We start from the raw sequence: 24,198 nt of genomic DNA, 5'->3' as shown, positions 1-24,198 counted from the left end.
GTATCTTTCCTTCTATAAAAATGGTAAAACCCTAAACACTCTAATGCTAATAGTTTTCATTTATATTGTGTGTGCATGAAGTTCTTGCATAGTTTGAGTTACACTGTGATAAATATTACTTTAAAAATGTTAACGTAACATTTTTGTATGAATATAAGTATATCATAAGAAGGAAAGAAACATTTACAGATTTAGCTGTTCTATGTCAAAATGAAAAAAAAGGAATCTGTTATCAATAAAGTAAAAAAAAGTGTATATAAGTTGGAGTAGGGAGGAATAGGGAATGAAGGATGTTGATTCTGTTAAGGCCTTTAAGAATGGCTTGGATGATTTCTTGGACAGACATAATATCAAAGGCTATTGTGATACTAAACTCTATAGTTAGTATAGGTATGGGTATATATAGTTTATGTGAGTGTATGGAAGGGTCATTGTGAGTGTGTGTTTGTATGTATGGATGCTGGGTTTCATTTGGAGGGTTTGAACTTGATGGACTTTTTTCAACCTGATTTAACTATGTAACTATGTAAGTTAAGTTAATTATCGATCTAAACCAATGATCACCAACCAGTAGCTCGTGAGCAACATGTTGCTCCTCAAACCCTTGGATGTTGCTCTCAGTGGCCTCAAAGCAGGTGCTTATTTTTGAATTCCAGGCAAGATTTGGTTGTAAAAAACCAGTTGTACTGTTAAACAGAGTCTCCTGTAGGCTGCTAGTCCACATATGGGCTACCAATAGCCAATGACAGCGCTTATTTGGCTCCATCCAGGAACATTTTGCATACTTGTGTTGCTCCCCAATTCTTTTTACATCCGAATGTTGCTCACGGGTGAAAAAGGTTGAGTATCCCTGATCTAAACTATATATATAATTTATTTTACATGCTGTATAACTGTATAATGGAAACTATTTAACTTTTTTTTTTTTTTATTTGCCCCTTCTATTCTTTTGCTTGTGTCTACTATTTCCCCTAATATACCAAATGCCTGATGACTACCACTTGTTTATATTCCTCTTTTAGGGATCAGAACCCCCATTTCTCCATAATGTCCCTGACATCACTGATACGAATATCTTAAGCTCTAGTTCCCTGCATTCATCTTGTCTATACCACTGTTACATGGGGCACTACCGATTGGAACATTAAGAGGGTTATTTATTAAAACTCCAATTTCCCCTATTATATTATAAATTAAAATTCATCCTAACTTGGAACCACAATCTGGCTTAATTAACTAAAAATTTGGTTTGAAAATCGTACGTGTGGGAAAACTTGAGACAAAATCATGCGACAATTCGAATTGTGCAACTTTTTTGAATTATAGCCTGAAAAATTCAAAAAGTATTCATATACTGTAAGTGAAAAAAGATCTGAACACAAATGTAATAAAGCTGTTTAGGTTCTGGCCACATTTATGATACAGCTATGGAACCTGTTATCAAGAATGCTTGGGACCTGGAGTTTTCCGGATAACAGATATTTCCACAATTTGGATCTCCATGCCTTATGTCTACTAGAAAATCAGGTAAACATTAAATAACCTCAATTGGCTGTTTCTGCTCTCAATAAGTATTAATTATATCTTAGTTTGGATAATGTACAAGGTACTGTTTTATTATAACAGAGGAAAAATAAAATAATTTTTAAAAATGATTTGGATAAAATGGAGTCAATGGGAGACAGGCATTCCCATAATTCAGAGCTTTCTGGATAACAGGTTTCCAGATAACGGATCCCATACCTGTAACAGATGTAGGCTGCAATAATATTTTTTCTTTTAAACTTTGGAGATTGTCGAAAAGAAAACAGTGGTCCGGAGTCATGTGTGCATAAAGCTTATTTTGCTATTATGCAATTAATGTAAATACTACATAGCAAAATTCCATGTAATGAATAAAGAGTAGTCTGATTAATGGTGAGTGAAGATCAATGTAGACTTGTGCTATTGATATAAGATGAACTTTGCAATAGATAGTGATGTGCTGAACAAGATTAGCACTCATTTACAAAAACAGACGTCTCTTCCAGTAACCCTGAGTAGATTTCATAATTTCTCTGCCAAAATTTCAACACAGCGCTTAGAATTACATGGGGCTTTGGCTCAGACTTAGTCTCATTTAGGTAACTCTTAAAGAGGAAATATATTCAAAGCAAAAATAAACTTATAGTAAAAGTAAAGTAATCCAACTACAATAACCGTATTTATTGATCAAGTTACAATGTAGTAAAAGTTACAGTTAAATAAGCAAATGGCAAAATTAAACATATTTACATACTAATAAGAACAATAAATAACTGTTCGTGATCCATTCACCTTGACTGGTAGGAGCTTGCCATTATGGATTCTAAAGCAAACACCCAGTCAAAGAAGAAAAAAGAAGTTTAAGTACAGTTAGCAACCCTGCATATCTAAAACAGCTGTATTTATTTACTGTGGTAACTATATGTTTGCCTATTCTAAAGAGTGACAAAAGCTGCACAAGTGATTTTCAACTATGATTATTACTTCTTAGGAGCAGATTAATTGGCTGCCCTTCACGTATTATATTGCATTATCAAACTTGAAAAGTTTCAAAGAGTGTGTTTGAAAAAGAGCAACAAACAATTTACAGCTTTATATAAATAAATTGTTTATTTAGAAAGTTGCTGAATTGTTTTGCTCATCTCTATTAAGTACTTCACTTTCTCTCTTCTTCCTTCAGTTTCTCCTAATTGCTTCCTTGCTGCTCACAGCTTTGCTTAATGATTGCTTTGTAAAAAAGATAACACACTGTAAAACATTACGTAATGTGTTTTATAGCTTTTCCCTAATAATTATATTGAATTTAAAGTACCAATAATCAACACAACTATGCAGAAAGCTTTTATTTTATTTTTAATGCTGCATACATTCATTAGTATGTGACTTAATCCTCCTACGGAACTGAAAACAGGATGCTCTGAGTACCTTCTCAATCTGTAGAAATTTTAAAATATATCCACTGACTTAATTATATAATTATATTTTCCACCTAAAGGTCCTCATATCAAATGACCAATGTCTATTATGTAAGAGGAATCATACTTTGTTAACATATTTTCACATAAATACATGTGTATTCATTTTAATTTAATTGCGCAAAAAACAAACTGGTTATTTTGAATACATTTTGCAGAAGATTGCATGTGAGTAATGCCTATGCTTTCTGTCATTTGGCATCATTGTTGTCTCTCCCAGAAATAGTGCCACGGAAAAAAAGATTGCTGATCTAGGGCTCTGAGTTATATATATTTTTTAATTATTTGTGGTGATGGGTGTATTTGTCCTGTTTCACTTGCCGAAACAGTGGGTGTCAAAATAATTTTGACGGACGGGTACGGGGTTTTTCACCCACAGGTTTTATTCTTTAATTAAGTGCGCATGTGTGTATGCAAGTCTGAGCAAAGCTTTTGCAATAAACAAGCAGGTAAACATTTTGAAAAAATATGTTTGTTTTTTTGTAGAAGAAGTCCAGTACATCAAATGAATATCAGTTGTACTTTGTAAGCTAGGAGCAGAAAACAAAAGTAAAATAGCACAAATGGCAAAAGGATAGTCATAAAGATGGCGAACTAGGTAGAGGTTATGTCAATGAGAAGATATACTTCTCCAGGATATACACATTACTTTTCTTTATTGTATAAATACATAAACCGCTATCAGCATTGGCTCTGAGGAAGTGCCAGGCAATGGGACATGAAAAGCACCAGTAGTTATTTATTGCACATGCTTGCAGCTTTTAGGGGGTTATTTATTAAAGTCCAATTTTTTCTGGTCTGACTTTTAAAGGGGGAAACACAATTTATTCATAGAAAGAAAACCTTCGAATTTTTCATGATTTATTAAACTCTGATGGTGTTAAAATCTGAATAAAAAAGTACTCCAACTGAGACCTGCCGAGTTCATGTAGAAGTCAATGGCAGATGTCCTGTTGATCGCCTGATCTGTACTGGATTTCATTCAATAACCCGAAGATTTTGTGGTTTCATTCAATAACCCGAAGATTTTATAATTTCAAAATTATAAAATAAACTCGAGCTTAGTAAACGTCCGTGTGGATTTGGTCAGAGTAGTTTCCAGAAAATAGTGAGAACTTTTCAGATTTTGATTAATAACGCAGTTATACAAATAAAGAAAGCAACATTTATAAGTGACCTGGAGGAATACAGAGCTGCCAGGGAAGGGATTACTGAATGCATGGCTGTCTGGGTCGAATAGGTGAGCTCCATACTAGCAAGGGGAAGTATCAATGAGAAGATACTCCCATAGAAAAGATTAATAGATGAAAATGATGCTCCCACAGAGAAGATGAGTATAATGCTCCCATAATCTGAGAGGCATTTTGTGTGAGAATTTTGCATCCCTAAAAGAATCTTTGCCATTTAGTGCCTGTGATCTAAAACAACTGTGGTCTTAAAACAGATTTAACTCAAGTAGCATAGAGAGAATTGAATTAACTGAGCTAATGAGCATTCAATGAGCATTACTAGTAAGGTATCCCAGGTTACAAAAGTGCAGTTTTGTAAGGTTGCACTGATGTTAGTGACTGGCATGACCCAATGCCATTAATACGATGTGCAGGGATGACAGAGATTCAAAATAAATTAATCACATATATCAAGAGGCGGAGTAATTTCCCTGGAGAGTCCATAACAATTAGGGGCACATTTATCAACGGACGAATATCGACGGTTAATAAACCCTCAAATTTAAATCCTTTGAATTCGAATATCGAATTCAAAGGATTTAGCGCAAATCCTTCGATCGATCAAAGTAAAAATCGGTCGAACAATAAAATCGTTCGAATCGAACGATTCGAACGATTTTAAGCGATCGATCGAAGGATTTTTCTTCGATCAAAAAAAGGTTAGGAAAGTGCTGGGGGAGGTCCCCATAGGCTAACATTGTACCTCGGTAGGTTTAAACTGCCGAAGTATGTAGTCAAAGTATTTTTTAAAGAGACAGTACTTAGACTATGGAATGGTCGAATAGTCAAACGATTTTTAGTTTGAATCGTTCGAATCGAAGTCGAAGGTCATAGTAGCCTATTCGATGGTCGAAGTACCCAAAAAAAACTTTGAAATTCTACGTTTTTTTCATTCGAATCCTTCACTCGAGCTTAGTAAATGTGCCCCTTAGTGTGTAGCGTAATGCCAACTTACCCAATGCTAAGCTGAATTTACACACATACCTGTATATACATACAAAAGAATAAGAATCGTTCATGATCGCAAGTGCCTGATAGACTGGTAGGCTAGATTCTGTGGAGCTCACCTTAGTAAATAAGAGAATGGAATAGGCCAGCTAATTGAGCAGCTGAGGCTCCACTGAGGAAGAAGTAAGTCAGGAAGAAATTTTTCCCCCTTTGAGGTAAATTGGAGAAGCGTCTAATGGGGTTTTTTGCCTTTCTCTGGATCAACTAGTAGTTAGGCAGGTTATTTAAAGATTTAAAAGATTGAACTTAATGGAAGTGTGTCTTTTTTCAACCTAACTCACTGGGGGTTATTTATCAAGGTCCGAGTTTATTGCAGTGACTTTGAGTAACTCTGAATTCCTGAATGGACCTTATTTATGAAGCAAAAAGCCAGAAAAAATAGGGTCGGGCAAACTTCGGAGCTTTCAGAGTTCTTCTAAAAATAAACAATTTTTTGGAGTTTCGGATTTTTTTGCGCCGAAACCCTGAAATCGTTGTATATCAGTACGGACATCAGCACAGACACTGGGACCTTCCCCACTGACTTATACAGGACCTCGAGAGCTTTAAGATGCCGGGGTTTCAGATTCCGAGTTTTTAGACCATCGGACTAAATCGAAAAACTGTTACAGCCATGTTTAGCTCCAGTTTTCTCAGTAATAAATGTGGGAAACCATAAAAGTGTTGTTAAGTTCATTGTCCAAGTGTTCTTGTCCACTTAAAAAACTTAAGAAACTTAGTGAGAGCCATAACACTCTTGCCGCAAAATCTGAGAGACCTCCATAATGCTGGAAAAAGGACAGGAGGAAATCCCTTAATGTTATGGCATGAAACCCAAATAAATAAATACAAATGAAATAAATATTTAAAACAATTATAAAACAATCATGGATATCAATCTTAAACTGTATCTTATTTACTTACCAGGTAAATATAAGGCATAACAATGTTGATATCAAAATAAGAACTTGATTAAACATTGCAGATTGCGTTCGTTGGATTGCTCTGTGAAGATCATTCTGAAAAATGTCAAACTGGACATTTAGGATTTTAAACCTTTTGACAGGAACTACTGACAGTATGCAAATGCAATAATAATAAATTAGTCAAAGGCATTTATGTATGATTAAAAATGAACGTGCAATTCTCTCTAAAGAAGTATGCAGGAACTATAGGGCCCATTTACTATCAATTGAATCTCGAAAAAATTGTGGATTTTCTATACTTCTTAAAGGCTCTAAAAATTCAGGAAGTGTAAAAACCATGAAAACCTCTGATTTAAAAATGTGCCAGGTGAAAGTTGTTGAGGTCCTATAGAAGTCTGTGGTAGCTGTGCGGATCTTATTGGACTGCTTTCAATCTATTCAGATTAGAGGGTTTTTTTTTTTTGAGGTATTCATATTTTTAGTGCTCTTCCAGAGCTTTTTTCATTCATACCTTTTATAGTGTACTATATATTCGGATTGTTTAATAAATTAAATTACATTCATAGTTTTAGGAGAATGTGAGTTTAGTTTCAAAAACCACTAAAACCACTAAAATGAGAGTGTTAAAATAAGCCTCCACAAGTTATTCTGAACTTCTGAACTATGTTCTTAGTATCCATAGAAGGCATGCCCAGTATACCTATATTTCTGAATCCATATTATCCTGCAGATGAGTTTCTAGGAGCCTCCTTTAAATTGTTTGCATTAAATATTGACATAATAAATTGGCCAATCTAGTAGAAATTGAATGTAGTGGAAACAGCCCAAGTAATCAATTAAAAAATGAACTATAAAAAACAAAAATATATATGTGTACAAGCTTTTGTAGTTGTTCATCATTACTTTTCATACTTACAATCATATTTTCCAGGGCATGTTTAGCCAGCCAGCAATTTAGGAAAACAGGAACAAACAAATTTCTCAGAGGAGGCCAGAATATCTGAAAGGACAAAATAAAAAAAGTCTTAGGGGCAGATTTATTAAGGGTCGAACTAAAAATTTGAATTTTTACATTTTTTTTTATGGTTAAAACTCTCAAATTTGAAGACCAAAAGAGAAGGGAGGATTAGGCCTCCCAGACCTTAAAACCTATTCTCAAGCTATTACAATGACTAGGATATTGGATTGGCAGCATCACAAAGACAACAAAGATTGGGTCCAGATTGAACAATCTCTAGCTAAAACGACTCTGGCATCGCTCCCCTGGATATCGAAACTAAACCGCCAACCATATGATAAATACCCGTTAATAACAAGATATACCCTAAGACATTGGGATCAAATAAAAAGACAATATGATGAGATCATAAATTATGCAGGCCCAGCTTTGCCGATAACTGGGAACCCCCAGTTCAATCCAGGTATGACAACTGGAGGATTTTTAAATGCGATGGAAGGGAGGTGCCTGAGAGCCTGTGAGGTGATGAACGAAGAAGGATTGATACCACTGAATAAATTAATCTTAACACTAGAACAGAAACCAATACATAATTTTCAATACACCCAATTGATGCATTGGTATAAGAGATCGTTAAAAAATGAGATCAAGAAAAAGAGTGCCACTCCTTTTGAGAAATTGATACAAACAAAGGTACCTCCAACACACACTGTATCACTAGGAGTTGGAATTATAAATCAGATAAAGTTCAAAAATCACCCAACTTATGCCATAAACTGGGAGAGAGAGATTGGAAGAGCTCTTACAGACAATGAGTGGCAAAAGGCCTATGTACTTACTCACAAGATGAGCATGGCAGTGAAGATGCAAGAAACTAACTTTAAAATTCTCACGAGGTGGTACTTATATCCAACAAAGTTAAAAAAAATATACCCAACAACTACAGATCAATGTTGGAGATGCACCACGGAACCTGGAACATTTCTACACATCTGGTGGACGTGCCCAAAAATAAGAGAGTACTGGGAGCAGATTAACAAACACCTGATACAAATAACAGGGGGCTACCTATCAGAAACACCGGAGGTGTGGTTACTGTCCATGTTGCCAGGCTCTATAAAGAAGACAAAAAATAGCTTTATAAAATTTGCCTTACAAGCAGCAAGAGCAGTGATACCGAGGAAATGGAAATCGATCCACCCCCCTTTAGTAGAGGAGTGGATACGAGAAATCGAATCCATAAGGAAAATGGAGGAAATGATCTCTTATGATAATAGTTCGCAGGAAAAACATTTGGCCACATGGTCGGCATGGATGAGGTATAAAGATACATCAGAATATAAAAATCTTATGGTAGCGGATGGCTAGAATGGTTATACAGGAGAACAAGAGTTAAATGCAATTAAAGAATAAAGCGAAACTAGATGAAGCTGGAAATGAAAGAGAGGTGGAATGACTGCATGTCTTGGGGAGTTTTCTTTCTCCCCTTCTATTTTTTTTTTTTTCTCTCCTTTTCTCTTTCTCTTTCTTTTTCTTTTCCCTGTCTCTCTCACTTTGTATATTGGAACTATATTCTAATGTAAAAATAATGATGTGGAAACTGAGATATCTTGGAATTTGTATATGAATTTGTATACGATACAGACAATTGTGCTATTTTTACATTTTGTAACTTCCTTTTACAATGGAAAAACTGGAAATAAAAATAAAGTATATATAAAAAAAAAAACTCTCAAATTTGAATTGTGAATAATGCAAACTCAATTCGAATTTTAATTCGAATTCAAATTTCAAGATTTATCAAACCATGGCTCTTTTGAATTTGACTATTCACCACCTTATACCTGCAGAGTTCATGTATAAGTCAATTGGAGAGGTCCAACCATTTTTAAACTGTTAGTAGCCTTCCTGACATTCAAGTTTTTTTCGGAGAGTTTAGCAAAATTCTATTCGAATTTGATTCAAGTTTTTGGGTCGGAAATATTAGTTAGAGTTTTAGATATTCAATTTTTTTATTAAATAACCCCCAAATTTAATTTAGAGTATATTCGGATATATTTGAGTTAAAAAAAAAACTCACATGAATTCGAAATTCGACCATTGATAAAGGAGCCTCTAAATGTAATGCAAAGGGTATTGGATCTCTTACCTATAAACCCATTGTCTAGAAATTATAGAAGTCTACCTTCCATAGACTCAATTTAAGTAAAAATTCTAATTTTTAAAATTCTTGCTCTGTGTAAATAAAAAGACTTGTTCCTAATCTGATATAAATACATAACTTTTATTTTTACTAAACTAAAAAACATACTAAAAGGTATGGAAATCCTAATTACAGAAATATACCTTATCCAGAAAACCTCAGGTCCCAGGCATTCTGGATAACAAATCTGATATTATATTTTTACAGTTAATATAATGACTAACCCAAATGAGTATTCTTTGCCTAAATGATAATTTATTGGCAAACCTTTTCTCCTATTGAATAAGATTAATAATCTTGAGCATCAAGAGCAGTAAAGAAACAGAAACTCATATTGTCACATTTAAAAAAAGAAGAAAAAATATATGGTATTTTGTAGTCGCACATAAAAGAGCTCCATCTAAAGAACAGACACAATAGTTTAGTTTATCAGTTTGGCAGAAAGCTGTTATAGTTCATCTTATGATGTAATGCCATTTTGAAATGATTTTAAAGAGCTTAATCTGTACAACCTTTTGCTTGTGTTCTGTAGTTATAAGGGTCATTGATGCCAAAGATTTATTGCGGAGCTTCTAGGTGATTTGGAGAGGTGTATAGTCATCCCTTGTTAATATATTTTAATTGAAGCAGAAGAATTTATAGATGAAATTACTTTGCACAAAATAATTACAACACTTTAGATGCACCGTAAAGACCTGGGGCATCAAAAGCTTGTAACTAAAAATTGATAAAATGAAAGATTTTGATCTCTGTTCTCATGTGTGTACATTTCTGAGGGGCATATTTATTATTCTGTGTAAGACAAAATTTACAGAAAAAACTGTGTAAAAAGTTGTGTATAATTCCTTTATCAGCGGAAGGTCACTCTGAGAAAAAAAAAAACGCACGCCGTTTTTTAAATGTTGAAGGCTGGCGATGTGTAGTGTATTCTCCTGCATAATAAATATGCCCCACAGTTTCTTCCTCTGAATGTGCCAAACACCGAGAACCCTACTGGTTTCACAGTTAAATGCTGTACAAAGCAGTTTGTGCATTGTCTCAAAATGACACTGGAAAATATTCATTAATGTGAAATTCTGTATACAGTGTGTACAGTATGTAATACACAAGAGCCATGAATATCCTGTAAATGATATCCTTATAAAAAAGCCATGAAATTGTAAATGATATCCTTATAAACGGTGAGTTCTGATGTCATCAGTTATAAACGGTGAGTTCTGAAGTCATTGCTGTCATATGACACTGAAATTTGTGTATTATAATAAATAAAGTAAAGTAAAATATGAGGATATTAGAAGTTACCTTGGAGTTCCATGACCTGTATAAAAACACTCGGCCTTCAGCCTCGTGTTTTTATATTGTCATGAAACTCCTCGGTAACTTATAAGATCCTTATAATTTACAAGAGGGGGTACTTCATTCACTATATAAACAGTGTTTAGTGATATCATCAATTATAATCAGTGTTGGACTGGAATGCCAGGGGCCCAACAGAAGAGCTTAAACCGTGTACCCACTTTTCATACTATTATTCCTCCTCTCCTCAGTCAACTTCTTTATTCTCCAAGAGGGCCCACTGTCACCTGGGCCCACAGGGAGTTTTCCTGGTATCCTGGTGGGCCAGTCCGACATTGGTTATAATTGCTGCTTAGAGATGTAATTTTTGTCATAGGTTTCACTAAAACTTGTGTATTAGAAGTGACCCTGGAGACTCATGACTAAGCAGTGATTATAACTAATGACATCACTAAGCTCTCTCTCTCTCTCTCTCTCTCTCTCTCTCTCTCTAAGTGCGTTTTTGGTAGAGGTTAGAGAGAGCAGGATTTGTGTTTTATTTAGCTAGAGAAGTTTGTGTAGTGAGCTTTTTTTTTCTCAGTCAGTGCAAGTGGAGGTTGTGGATTTCAGTTTACTGTTTTCCCTCTTCTGTCTGCCTGCTCACCACCCAATAGCCCTTAGGGCTAACTGTCTTTGTCTGTGCTTGTGTGTGTTTCCTTGTGGGTACACGCTTCTGCTGAGGGGATTTATTTGAGAGTTTTATTTTTTTCTCTTTTCCTTCCCCCAAATATCCAAACCCCCCTGATTTATTTATTTTTTAGTTTGGTTGTGCCCATTATGACGGGCCGTGTGAGAGGGGGGAGGGATGGTGGTGGTGTGGCAAGAAGGATGAGATGGGATAGGGAGGGGCGGCGAGGAAGAGGCCGTGGTGCTGGCCATGGGCATCTAAACCCACAACAGCCCAGCCCACATTCCATGCCCAGCAGCAACAACAACAGCAGCAGCAAGTGCCACAGCAGCAGGTGGCTCTGGGTCACAGTGGGACAACTGGCACACGTAGGAATGTGCCAGATTTTTTTGCCACTGCTTCACAACCCATACGCTCGCAGCAGGCAGAGGCGGTGGTAGACTGGCTGACCCAGGCTACCTCGTCTGCAGCGGGCACCAGTGAGTGGCAGGAGGTGGCATCACCTGCTAGCTCAGTGCTGGATGACACCCCATCCCTCTTATTTGATCCTGAGGTGGACTTGGGCCCAGACACCCAGGATCTTTTTGATGATCAGGCAGGAATGGGGGGGAGGGGCATTCATGTCTGATGAAGAGGAGGAGGTCATGTCACAGCCCACATCAGTAGGGGATATTGGGCAGGGTCCCCTAATGGCAGGGCAGCAGGTTGCTGGTGTGGGGTCAGACACCAGCATGCTGGAAGTGAGTATGGATGCCATGTATGAGGCAGGGTCTGGTCTGGAGGAGGACAATGACAGGGACAGACCCTGGGAGCAGGTTCAGGAGGATAACAGCAGCAGTTCAGGGGGGAACTGTGTATTGTTGATGAGGATGAAGAGCCAGCTCCACCAACCACTGCTTGGGGGGGCAGGCAAAAGGGCAGCACTGCACCTCGGTCCAAAACCTATGGGCGTACGGGAGGAGTCCATCCCCAACCCTCCACAGCAGGCAAGGCAGTTGCCCGCACTTTAGCAGTGTGGGTATTTTTCACGTGCCAGGCAGAGGAACAGTCGGTAGAAGTGTGCCAGCTCTGCCGGCAGAAGGTTTGAAGGGGTCAGGCAGGGTCACATATGAGAATGTCAGCTCTAAGTTCCCATATGAAACTTCATCACAGGATGACGTGGGAGCAGCACCTCCGGTGGCAGGGCACCACCTCCTCCCATTCCTCAGGGAAGAGGTGCTAGCTCCCCAGACCCTGCAGCAAGGGAATAAGATTCTGGGGCTAACAGTCGGAGGCAGTCACTGTGTAGCTCTATAGACTGAGAGTAGTAGTAGATACCATTACCAGTCAACCAGAGCTAATGTAAAAAAGTACAGATGTTTTTATTAAACTGGCAAAATGTGAACACTTTTTTGATAGGAGTGCTCTAACAATGTATACAGGGAGGGCATGTGTGTGTAGCAGTTACTGTGTGAAGCATAAGTGTGAATTGCTCTTCCCATATGCCATGCCATATATTCATTTATTGGTAGCCCCAAAGGTGAAAAAAGGTGACACAAACAAAACACCCATAGAAGATGGGTTTCATCAAATTGCATTGTGCGTCAAAAAATAACGGCGTGCAGCAAAACACAGATACGCTTTCCTGCGAAATTCACGAAATTATTTGGCAAAATGCCACAGATTCTCCCATCACTATTTGTCTGCTCAACAGAAAGGGGGTTATTTACTAAACTCCAAATGCAAAAATCACAAAAAAATTTCATTTTTCGTAATTTATTAAACCCCAAAGATGGAAAAATCTGAATTTGAAAATTCATTTCAGACTTGTCGAGGTTGCATATAATTCAATGGGAGAAATCCCAATGATTTTTTGATGTGTGCTGGGTTTCCTGCAATCCCCCGAGTTTTTAGGTGAAAATTCCGAAAAAAATCAGAAAAATCCTGAAAATCGGAATGGCAACTTTTCGGGGAAATGTAATAATAAATAAGCGTAAACAACCCGAGTGGATTTTATCGGAGTTCGTAGTAGAAAATATTGAGATAAATTTGGATAAATATTTTCCTGAGAATCAGAAAACCTTCAGGATTCTCCTAACATTTGATTAATCTGAGGGCCAGAATTATAAATGCACCCAACCTTTTGGTTTTTAAAGTTTAAATAGTTTTTTTTTTAATTAAAACAATATTCTATAGTTGTATTCTAGAAGGTGTTCTTATCACTAACCACTTTCCATGGGTTAAAGTGGGCCAAAGCTGCAGGTGTTTCATGAGTTCCATGACCATATAAAAGGGCTAAGTGTTTTTATAAAGGTCATGAAACACTAGAGTGACTTCTAAAATGCTCCTACCCGTTCAAGCGTATGTGCATCTACCATAGCTTGGGGAAGCTGATCCCAAGCTACAAAGGAAGCTTGAAATGGTTTTACTTGAAAGCATTTGTTGGTGAACCATAATAGAGACTGCTCATCTGACCACCAAAGTCTGGCATTAAGGGGCAGATTTATCAAAGGTCGAAGTGAAAATTTGAATTAAAAAATAGAATTTCAAGCTAATTTTTATGTAGTTTGACTAGGGAATAGTCCAAATTCGATTTGAATTTGAAAATAATGTGAAAATTCAATATTGAAATTTATCATGTACTGTCTCTTTGAAAATCATAGAACCTATTTGAAGTCAATTGAAAAATCAAAGTTTTTTTTCTAAAAAAAAAACTTAGATTTCAATTCGATCAAATGAGATATTACTTCGATTTATACAATTAGAATTCGACCGAATACGGACTATTCACCCGAAGAAAAAAACGATGACTTTTTAAAAAAATTTCGGTGGGTCTTTTTTTATTCGAATTTCGAAGTTATGGGAGTTCAAAAAAACTCCCATTACTTCGAAATTCGACCCCTGATAAATCTGCCCCTTATTGACAGAGCTACATGATAATACATAAAGCAAATCATGTAAATGCATTTTATGCACACCAAATTATCTGGAGTTTATAGTATATTTGTGAAGTATAATAAGTATAACTTAGTATAGCATATTTGCAAAGTAATAGTAAAGTTAAACCAAGAAGGAATGATTAAGCTCTGCAGCAGAAGAAACAGCTTGATGCCTGAAGGTTAGATAAACTATATAATTAAACCACAAAGTTTAGAAAATAGTCTTGCAGTTAGCTGTACCTAGAGGCAGTTATAGAAATATTGGCATCACATAGCGTTTTATCTTTCTTGCTTATATCTTTTTAACTGTAAAAAGGCAAAAATCCCCCCATTTATATGAATATCTGAATTTCTCCCAATAGTAGCCAGCAGGACATTTGGTTTTCAGGCTTATTTCTGGAAGAATCTACAGTGCAGGGAGAAGTAAAGAGCCACATGCAGCAAATGCATATCCACCAGACATGCCATTTATGGGTAAGATTACTAATAGCAATTTGGAACCATGAAATTCGACCATCTGATTTGATACTTTGATAGTCAAATTATTTTTTCGACTTCTAAAAACTTCTAAAGGTTCTAGGAGGCCCCCATAGGCTAACATAGCAATTTTGGCAGGTTTAAGGTGGCCAAGTGTTGAAGTCAAAGTTTTTTAAAGAGACAGTACTTCGATTTTCGAATGGTCTAATATTCAAGTTTTTTCAATTGGAATCGAATTTTGACCTATTCGATGGTCAAAGTACCCAAAAATTATTTTCCAAATTCGAAGTTTTTGAATTCAAAAATTCACTTCAAATTCACTTCAACCCTTAGTAAATGTGACCCTAAATATAGCAAGACAAGGTCTGCTTCCTTGCAAAGGAATGAAAATTGTCCAGTTACAGGAGGTCTGGAAAGGAGAAAATGAGTAATGATTACTGTGGGCTGACATTTTATATACATATACAGTATTATAGTGCGTATGACTGTTTTGTTCTGACATTAAAAACCACTAGGCCACAGAGAGCAGTTTGTAATTTGTGTGTTGCCCATTTAGGTTTTGTTCTGTACTTATACTTATAAATGGAGTAAGCAGAATAGTGGAGGGGAGGGTTCTGTGGGTTGTGATCATATTATCTTGGCCATGGGACCTTATACTGAAAAAAGTATTGGGTTCAAAAGAAATTATTTGGGAAATGTAAGGGGGCAGTAGAGGACAAAAACGCACTTTTTTTTACATGACTCTCGTTGTTGCCCTGATGGCTCCTGTTTATATAGCTAAATAAGTATAAGGATGAAACGATGCACAATATTTTACTGAGCGTTTATATAATTTTTTAAATATGTACTTTCACTTAGGCCCTATGCAAAGTACAATGAGGGCATGGCTTATATGTGATTTTTTATTAAACTCATCATGTGAAAAGACTGTAGTAACATTTTAGCAGAATCATTTCCACTTTGATAATCCCAACAACCCACATGTGATGAATCTACTAATCCCACTGGATACAACACTGATAAAGACAATATATATACAGAGTGTGGCACAACCCTTTGTAATAGATTCTATATTATGGTCTTAGGGGGTTATTTATCAAAGTCCAAATATATCTCAATATGCTCAGACCAAATCCACACAGGTTTTTTTTTGGTCATTTATTAATACACTTTCCCAAACATTTTTTTTGCGGGAAAAAAAATCTGATTTTTTTTATGCATTTTTCATCTGATAGTAATGATTTTTTCTGATTTTTCACCCATAAACTCAGATTTATGTTTTTTTCCCGAAAACGTCAGGCTATTGCACGAAACCCAGAGCACATCAAAAAATCATTGCGACTTCTCCCACTGACTTATATGCATATTCCACAGGTCTGAGATGCCGGATTTTCTGATTTCAAAATTTGTGATTTCTTAAGTCAGATTTTATATTAAAAAAATCACAAATTCTTCGTGATTTTTGTATTCGGAGTTTAGTAAATAATTTAGTAAATAACCCCCATGAAGCAGAGCAAGATGCAAACCCCAAAAAAAAGATGGCACTTAATCCTATTGTGTTGCCAGCACACTACCCCTGAATTCAGTATATTATATGGAAGGTGTAATACCCTTAAAGGAATTGTTCAGTATAAAAATAAAAACTGTGTAAATAGATAGGCTGTGCAAAATAAAAAATGTTTCTAATATAGTTAGTTAGCCAAAAATGTAATGTATAAAGGCTGGAGTGACTGGATGTGTAATATAACAGCTACAACACTACTTCCTGCTTTTCAGCTCTCTTGGTTTACACTGACTGGTTACCCTGGTTACCAAGCAGTAACCAATCAGAGACTTGAGGGGGGGCCAAATGGGTCATATCTGTTGCTTTTGAAACTGAGCTGAATGCTGAGGATCAATTGCAAACTCACTGAACAGAAATGTACCATGTGGCCCCCCTTCAAGTCACTGACTAACTCAGAGTTATAGAGCTGAAAAGCAGGAAGTTGGATTCTGGCTACTGTATTACACATCCAGTCACTCCAGCCTTTATACGTTACATTTTTGGCTAACTAACTATATTAGAAATGTTTTTTATTTTGCACAGCCTATCTATTTACCCAGTTTTTATTTTCACACTGAACTATTCCTTTAAATGCACACACAAATTGCCTGCTATACCTTTCAGGTAGTCAAGTTAATTGTTTCCAACTAATGCAGAATAAAGAGGTACATATGATCTACTGTTCATTTAGGACTCAATCAGAGTTAGCATACTTATAATTCAAGAGTCTCTTACATCCCATTAGCAAGTTGCCAGTTACACGCAGCTAATGGATTATAAAGAGTATATGAGAATACCTCTTAACAAAATCACTTTGAGCTTATTTTGAATGGGATGTCTGTGACATTTCTGGTGCCATCTGCAACTATTACCCATTGACACTGTACAAATGGAAAAGTAATGAGATTTCAAAATAGAAAGCTGTAAAAAGAAGAACGTTTTATGATACCATTTTATAAAACATGAAAAAAGAAACCAAAAGAGGCACCTAATAAAATATATCTTTGTAAGCAACCCAAAAGGCCATAGTAATTGCATTCCACAGTACAATACTTCTTTTGTGTCTTTGTTCTGTGTTATTCTATACAGTCTCTTGCTTCAACCAAGTGATTCTATATAATGACTTTATAAGTTTAATAGAGATATCCGGCATCCATCATACTGTCAACTTCCAGTGTGACTACTTTTTTTGTACAATGCTAATTAATTTTGCCATGAGCTTTAAAAGCCCTCTGTTATTTCTGTCACATTATAGGTTCAGTGGTATACTTTGCTCTGCCTCTAATTGTAAGAGGGCCCGAAGGCGCAGTAATAGTGTAGACCAAAGAGGAGACCAAACCAAGTTCGAGGTACAAGAGGGTTTATCAAAAGAATCGTCAAGGTACAGGCAAATAGATCAGACCAGGCAGCAGACAACAGGAATCATAATAACAGGCAGGAGTCGGTACACAAGAATCAAGAGTAATATATATCACACCCAGGAACAGACGAACAGGAACCTATAGTTGGGCAGGGACTGGAAGGGGAGAGAGGTTTAAGTAGTCTCTGAGTTTGGCGCCAAAGTTGACGCACTGGCGTCAGACGCTGACGTGCTTGCGTCAGACGCAGACGCCCGCTTCCCCACGCTGACGTCCTGACGCCGGCGCCAATTCTGACGCCGGCGTCCATTCCGTCGCCGGCGGCCAATCCGGGAGCAGGAAGATGATGACACCATGGAGCTGCGCCCATCAGGAACCATGCGGTGAGGCAGGAGGTCGCCATCTTGGACGCCATCTTTGGAAGGTGAGTTAGAATCCATTACAGTACCCCCCTCCTTAGGGGGGGCCCCAGGACCACCGAGACTAGGAGAAGAAGGGAAAAGTCTATGGAACTTACGGACCAAGGCAGGCGCATGGACGTCCGAGTTCCTCACCCAGGAGCACTCTTCCGGACCGAACCCTTTCCACTCGATGAGATACTGAAGAGTACCCCTGGAAAAACGAGAGTCCAAAATCCTCTTGACTTCGAATTCCTGGTGACCATCAACCAAGACAGGAGCTGGGGAAGAAGAAGAAGGACAAGACACAGCAGGCTTGAGTAACGAGACATGAAAGACATTTGGAATCCGCATCTCCGGAGGAAGTTGAAGGCGGACCGCCACAGGGTTGATGACTTCGACAACAGGATAAGGACCGATGAACTTAGGACCAAGTTTGGGAGTGGGAATTTTCAGACGAATATTACGAGTAGAAAGAAAAACTTTGTCACCAGGAGTATATGGAGGGGCAGGAACTCTTCTCTTATCGGCAAACCTCTTCTGAGCCAGGGAACTCTTCTCCAAATTAGTGGCAGTGGCCTCCCAGATAGCCAACATGTGAGCAGCTTGGTCGTTGGCCGCAGGAACGTTGGTGAGAAGAAGATCTTGAGGAAAGGCCAACGGATTCCGACCATAAACACAGAAGAAGGGAGACTTTAGGGAAGAGGAATGCAGCGCATTATTGTGAGCGAACTCAGCCCAAGGAAGAAGATCTGACCAATCGTCCTGGCACAGAGACACATGACAGCGCAGAAACTGCTCCAAAGCCTGGTTGACCCGTTCAGCGGCACCATTGGATTGTGGGTGGTAAGCAGAGGAAAATTGGAGAGAAATATTAAGGGCCTTGCATAGCGACCTCCAGAACTTGGATATGAATTGAGAACCCCGATCAGAAACAATCTCAGCAGGAAAACCATGAAGACGAAAAATATGTTTAATAAAAAGTTCAGAAAGTTTAGAGGCAGAAGGCAATTTCCGAAGAGGAGTAAAGTGAGCCATTTTACTAAATCTGTCGATCACCACCCAGATCACAGTGTGGCCGGAGGATAAGGGCAGATCGACAATGAAATCCATTGCCACATGAGTCCAAGGGCGAGAAGGGATGGGCAACGGCAGGAGAAGACCTTTGGGAGAAGAATGACTAGCTTTAGAGACAGCACAGGTAGCACAGGAAGAAATAAAGTCTTTCACGTCCTTTCTGTCAAGACCGCCGGGAGCGCGAGGAGTCGCGTCCGCTCCCGGCGGCGAAGAATCCAAGATGGCGGCGCCCAGGCAACCCACGTGGGTTCCGACGCCGGCGCCGTGACGTCAGCGCGGCGCGACGGTCGCAGGCGCGCTGACGCTGGCGCAAGGGCGCCAAATTCAAACATAAAAGGACGCCTGAGACGCCAAGATGGCGCCCGAAAATAGGATCCTGATTCCTAGTGATTCCTGGGTTCCCTTGCTGTTTTCCCTGCTTATTCTGCCTGTTTCCTTGGTGTGACCCCTTGCCTGAACCTGGACTTCGCTGATACTCTGCCTGTCATTGACCCCCTGCCTGGTCCTGGACTTTGTTGCATTCCGCCTGCCTTTTGACCTGTGCTTGGACTTTGTTTATTCTCCTGCCTTACTCCTGGATACCACGACCCTGATCCCTCCTGAGGGGCTTCCTACTAGATCCGGACTACTCCCCAGAGGGGGCTCCCGGCTCCCTGACACTTTCTCATCGATGGCCACCACACCAAGCGTGACAGGAGTTCAGTGGTCTTCTCAATCCCCGGGTGACCAGCTTGTTTGGAATTGTGGGCTTGAGATAGGATGGCCTGGCGATACTCAGGTGGAACAAAAGCAACCCCCAAGGGAATGTTATCAGGAGCAGAGGCCTGGGCAGAAAGAAGTTCAGAAGCCAAGGAGGGAAACAGGGCAGCAATAATCTTGGAAGGAGGCACAATAGGTTCGGGATCTTCAGAACAAGAAATCTCGGGAACAAAACTCCTGGACAGCGCATCAGCCTTTCTATTTCTTGAGCCAGGACGAAAGGTGATGATAAAATTAAAACGGGAGAAGAATAAAGACCATCTGGCTTGACGAGGATTTAAACATTTCAGGGACTGGATAAATTCAAGGTTCTTGTGGTCTGTAAAGATGGTCACAGGAATAGAAGATCCCTCAAGTAGATGCCTCCACTCCTCCAGGGCCAATTTGACCACAAGCAGTTCACGATTCCCAACGTCGTAATTCTGCTCGGGAGAAGAGAATTTTTTGGAGAAGAATGCACACGGATGTAACTTCCCATCCGAAGAAGACCTTTGAGATAAGACGGCTCCAGCTCCCACATCAGAGGCGTCCACTTCAAGGAAAAAGGGTAGAAGAGGTTCGGGGTGTCTCAGAATCGGTGCAGAAGAAAAGGCCACTTTCAATGTTTCAAAGGCTTCCACAGCTAGAGGGGGCCAGTGCTGAGGTTTGCCCCCTTTTCGGATAAGAGCAAGAATAGGAGAAATCTTGGAAGAAAAGCCTTTAATGAACTGTCTATAATAATTGGCAAAGCCAATAAACCTCTGAATAGCCTTGACGCTGGTGGGTAGAGGCCAATCAAGAATTGCAGTAACCTTGGCTGGATCCATCTTGAACCCCTGCTGTGAGATTATATACCCAAGGAAAGGGATGGAAGGCACCTCGAAAGAACACTTCTCCAACTTGGCGAAGAGATTATTCTTTCTAAGACGAAGAAGAACTTCCTTCACCTGACAAATGTGTTCCTGAAGATCTTTGGAGAAAATGAGGATATCATCCAGGTAAACGACTACACATTGCCCCAACAAATCTCTGAAAACGTCATTTACAAACTCCTGGAAGACCGCGGGGGCATTGCATAGACCAAATGGCATTACTAGGTACTCATAATGCCCGTCACGAGTATTGAAAGCGGTCTTCCATTCATCGCCCTCTCGGATCCGAATGAGGTTGTAGGCGCCCCGAAGATCAAGTTTGGTGAAGAGATTAGCGCCTCTCAACTGATCGAAAAGTTCAGAGATTAAGGGGAGAGGGTAACGGTTTTTGAGCAGTCGTAGGGTCGATGAGGAGGAAGAATCTCAGCGGAGCCCTTATTGAAGACATCCGAAAAGGATTGATATACAACTGGAAGAGAGGGCTTAGAAGACACAGAGGAAACTTTGACAATGGGCACAGCAGGTAAACAGTTCTGTTGGCAATGTGGACTCCAACGGGCAACTTGTGAAGAAGACCAATCAATGACTGGGTTATGGGTGCATAACCATGGAAGACCCAGAACAATAGGAGTAGAAGGGCAATCAATAAGAAGAAAGGACAGTCTCTCCAAATGCAGGGTGCCCACTTTAAGAGAAAGTTCCGGGGTGGTCTGTGAAATGATGGCAGAAGACAGAGGACGATCATCAATTGCCAGAGCTCGCAGAGGAATAGTCAAAGGAAGAAGAGGAACAGCATGTCGGCTGGCAAAAGTTTTGTCCATGAAATTCCCGGCAGCACCAGAATCTATGAAGGCTTGAACCGAGATTCTCCGGGAGCCAAACTGGATCTGTGCCGGAAGTAGGAAACGATGACCAGACGGTCGGGGAGAAGAACAAACTCCACCCAGGTAAGTTTCCCCAAACTTACCGAGGTATTGGCGTTTTCCTGGCTTCACAGGACACTCGAGGATGGAGTGAGCTTTGCCCCCGCAGTAGAGACATAATCCCGCCGCCTTTCTCCGGTTCTTCTCCTGTTCGGAAAGACGAGCCCGTCCAATCTGCATCGATTCCTCAACAGACGTAGGAGAGGAAGAAGCAGAAGTCGCAGGACGTGGAGAGGGCGAGAAGTAAGCAGGATTGTTGAGCAGGGGTCTCTGGAAGCGGGGGGCCAGGATAGGCTGGAAACGAGGGTTCTTCTTAGAATACTCACGGTCTAGCTCGACCTGGAACTCCCTCTGGCGAGTATCAACCTTCACGGCCAAGACGACCAACTCTTCCCAGCGGGAAGGAATTTCCCGGGATACGAGGTCGTTCTTTATTCTTATAGCTAGGCCGTTGTAGAAGGCAGCATGGTAACCGTCATTGTTCCACGACGTCTCCGCTACCAGGGTGCGAAACTCAATGGCATACTCAGGAACCGAGCGGGAGCCTTGCTGGAGCTGGAACAACCGAGCCGAAGAAGCTATGGCTCGTCCCGGAGCATCAAACACCGTCCGGAACTCATGGAGAAAAGCACAGGCATTATCGATCAGAGGATCCTTCTTTTCCCAAAAGGGTGATGCCCATTCTAGGGCCTTTCCCTGCAGACGGGAAATAACATAACCCACTTTGGCTCGCTCCGAGACAAACTGACCTGGCAGAAGGTCAAACTGGATCTCACATTGGATAATGAACCCTCTGCAAGCGTCAGGATCACCACTGTAGAGAGGAGGAGCAGGGATGCGAGTCTCGGAGACTTGGAGCGGGGTTGCAGGTACAGCAACTGGTGCCACGGGAATCAAGGTAGACACTTTCTCCAGGACTGCGCCAAAGTGAGACTGGAGTACTTCATAAGAGTCAATTCGGGAAGCCAAAGCTCGAATGGTTTCACCAAGATCAGGCGAAGCATGAGTCTCCTCCAAAGGGTCCATGGCCCAACTATACTGTAAGAGGGCCCGAAGGCGCAGTAATAGTGTAGACCAAAGAGGAGACCAAACCAAGTTCGAGGTACAAGAGGGTTTATCAAAAGAATCGTCAAGGTACAGGCAAATAGATCAGACCAGGCAGCAGACAACAGGAATCGTAATAACAGGCAGGAGTCGGTACACAAGAATCAAGAGTAATATATATCACACCCAGGAACAGACGAACAGGAACCTATAGTTGGGCAGGGACTGGAAGGGGAGAGAGGTTTAAGTAGTCTCTGAGTTTGGCGCCAAAGTTGACGCACTGGCGTCAGACGCTGACGTGCTTGCGTCAGACGCAGACGCCCGCGTCCCCACGCTGACGTCCTGACGCCGGCGCCCATTCTGACGCCGGCGTCCATTCCGTCGCCGGCGGCCAATCCGGGAGCAGGAAGATGATGACACCATGGAGCTGCGCCCATCAGGAACCATGCGGTGAGGCAGGAGGTCGCCATCTTGGACGCCATCTTTGGAAGGTGAGTTAGAATCCATTACACTAATTAGGCATTATCATATATTCTGCCATTAGGTTTTATGAGAGATTACTCAGGGCTTTCCCCACATAATTGCATTGTAGCAAACACTATCAGTATTGCAGTGAGGCAGGAGAAGGGACAACATAAACTGTCTGACAGAATAGCCATAAAGATAGGCACAAAACAGACTTCCTCTAACAATAAAGATGGATTCAGCACAATCTGACTTTTTAATGCTGATTTTTTTTATCAACCAGGAACATAAGTAATCATGCTGTCTATAATTGCCCCTTTGAGAAACACATAGGAACATATTATACTAACATATAAATACATAACTAAACATGGGTCCAGGTATGGGACCTGTTATCCAAAATGCTTGGGACCTGAGGTTTTCTGGGTAACGGGTATTTCTGTAGTTTGGATCTTCATACCTTAAGTCTACTAGAAAATAATTTAGAAATTAAATAAACCCAATCCGCTGATTTTGTTTCTAATAAGGATTACAAATATCTTAGTTTGGATCAAGTACAAGGTGCTGTATTATCATTACAGAGAAAAAAGAAATCTTTAAAAAAAATAAAAATTGGATCATGTTAATAAAATGGAGTCTATGGGAGATGGCCTTTCCGTAATTTAGATGTTAGATGTTATTTAGATAACAGGTTTCCGGATAACAAATCCTTCACCTGTACAAACAGCAGTTTTTACAGCATTTTCACAGCATTGCTTATACTTACAGTAATAATGAATGGCACAGTGTTGATCATTTCCAAAATAAAGGGTATTCGAAGAATTTGTTCCCAAATATTTCCCTTTGGAGACATAACATTTTGAAAGTCAAAACATGGACACATTTTTAAAAACTAATCTCTATCAAGGCCCCTCTATTAAGTAGAGCTGGCTAGTTAACTTTGATATAGCAATTGGGAAATCAACAAGGTCCAGTAAAGAGAAAGTACCACAACTGGGAAAATCCTTCTAGAGAAGTCAGCGAATAAGCATTAGACAGATATAGAATTAGCTTTGTCACAGTATGTTCTAGGAACATAAGATAGTGATACTAATAAAACAGTGAAATAGAAAGATCAGCC

At 39.5% G+C, this 24,198-nt stretch overlaps 1 protein-coding gene across 2 annotated transcripts in view; it reads right to left on the bottom strand.

The window, feature by feature from the left end:
- Nucleotides 1-24,198, bottom strand: part of kcnt2.S (potassium channel, sodium activated subfamily T, member 2 S homeolog) — a 209,442-nt gene that overhangs the window by 110,100 nt on the left and 75,144 nt on the right. For both annotated transcript variants that reach the window (XM_041561573.1, XM_041561574.1), the window contains exons 6-8: nt 23,845-23,919; nt 7,058-7,141; nt 6,140-6,234 (exon numbers count right to left, since the gene is read on the bottom strand). In XM_041561573.1, the coding sequence (XP_041417507.1) occupies nt 6,140-6,234; nt 7,058-7,141; nt 23,845-23,919 (254 nt within the window). The remainder of the gene's footprint in view (nt 1-6,139; nt 6,235-7,057; nt 7,142-23,844; nt 23,920-24,198) is intronic.

Source organism: Xenopus laevis, chromosome 4S (genome assembly GCF_017654675.1).
Source record: "Xenopus laevis strain J_2021 chromosome 4S, Xenopus_laevis_v10.1, whole genome shotgun sequence".
NCBI classification, from domain to species: Eukaryota; Metazoa; Chordata; class Amphibia; order Anura; family Pipidae; genus Xenopus; species Xenopus laevis.
This window is presented reverse-complemented; position numbering and strand designations above follow the sequence as displayed.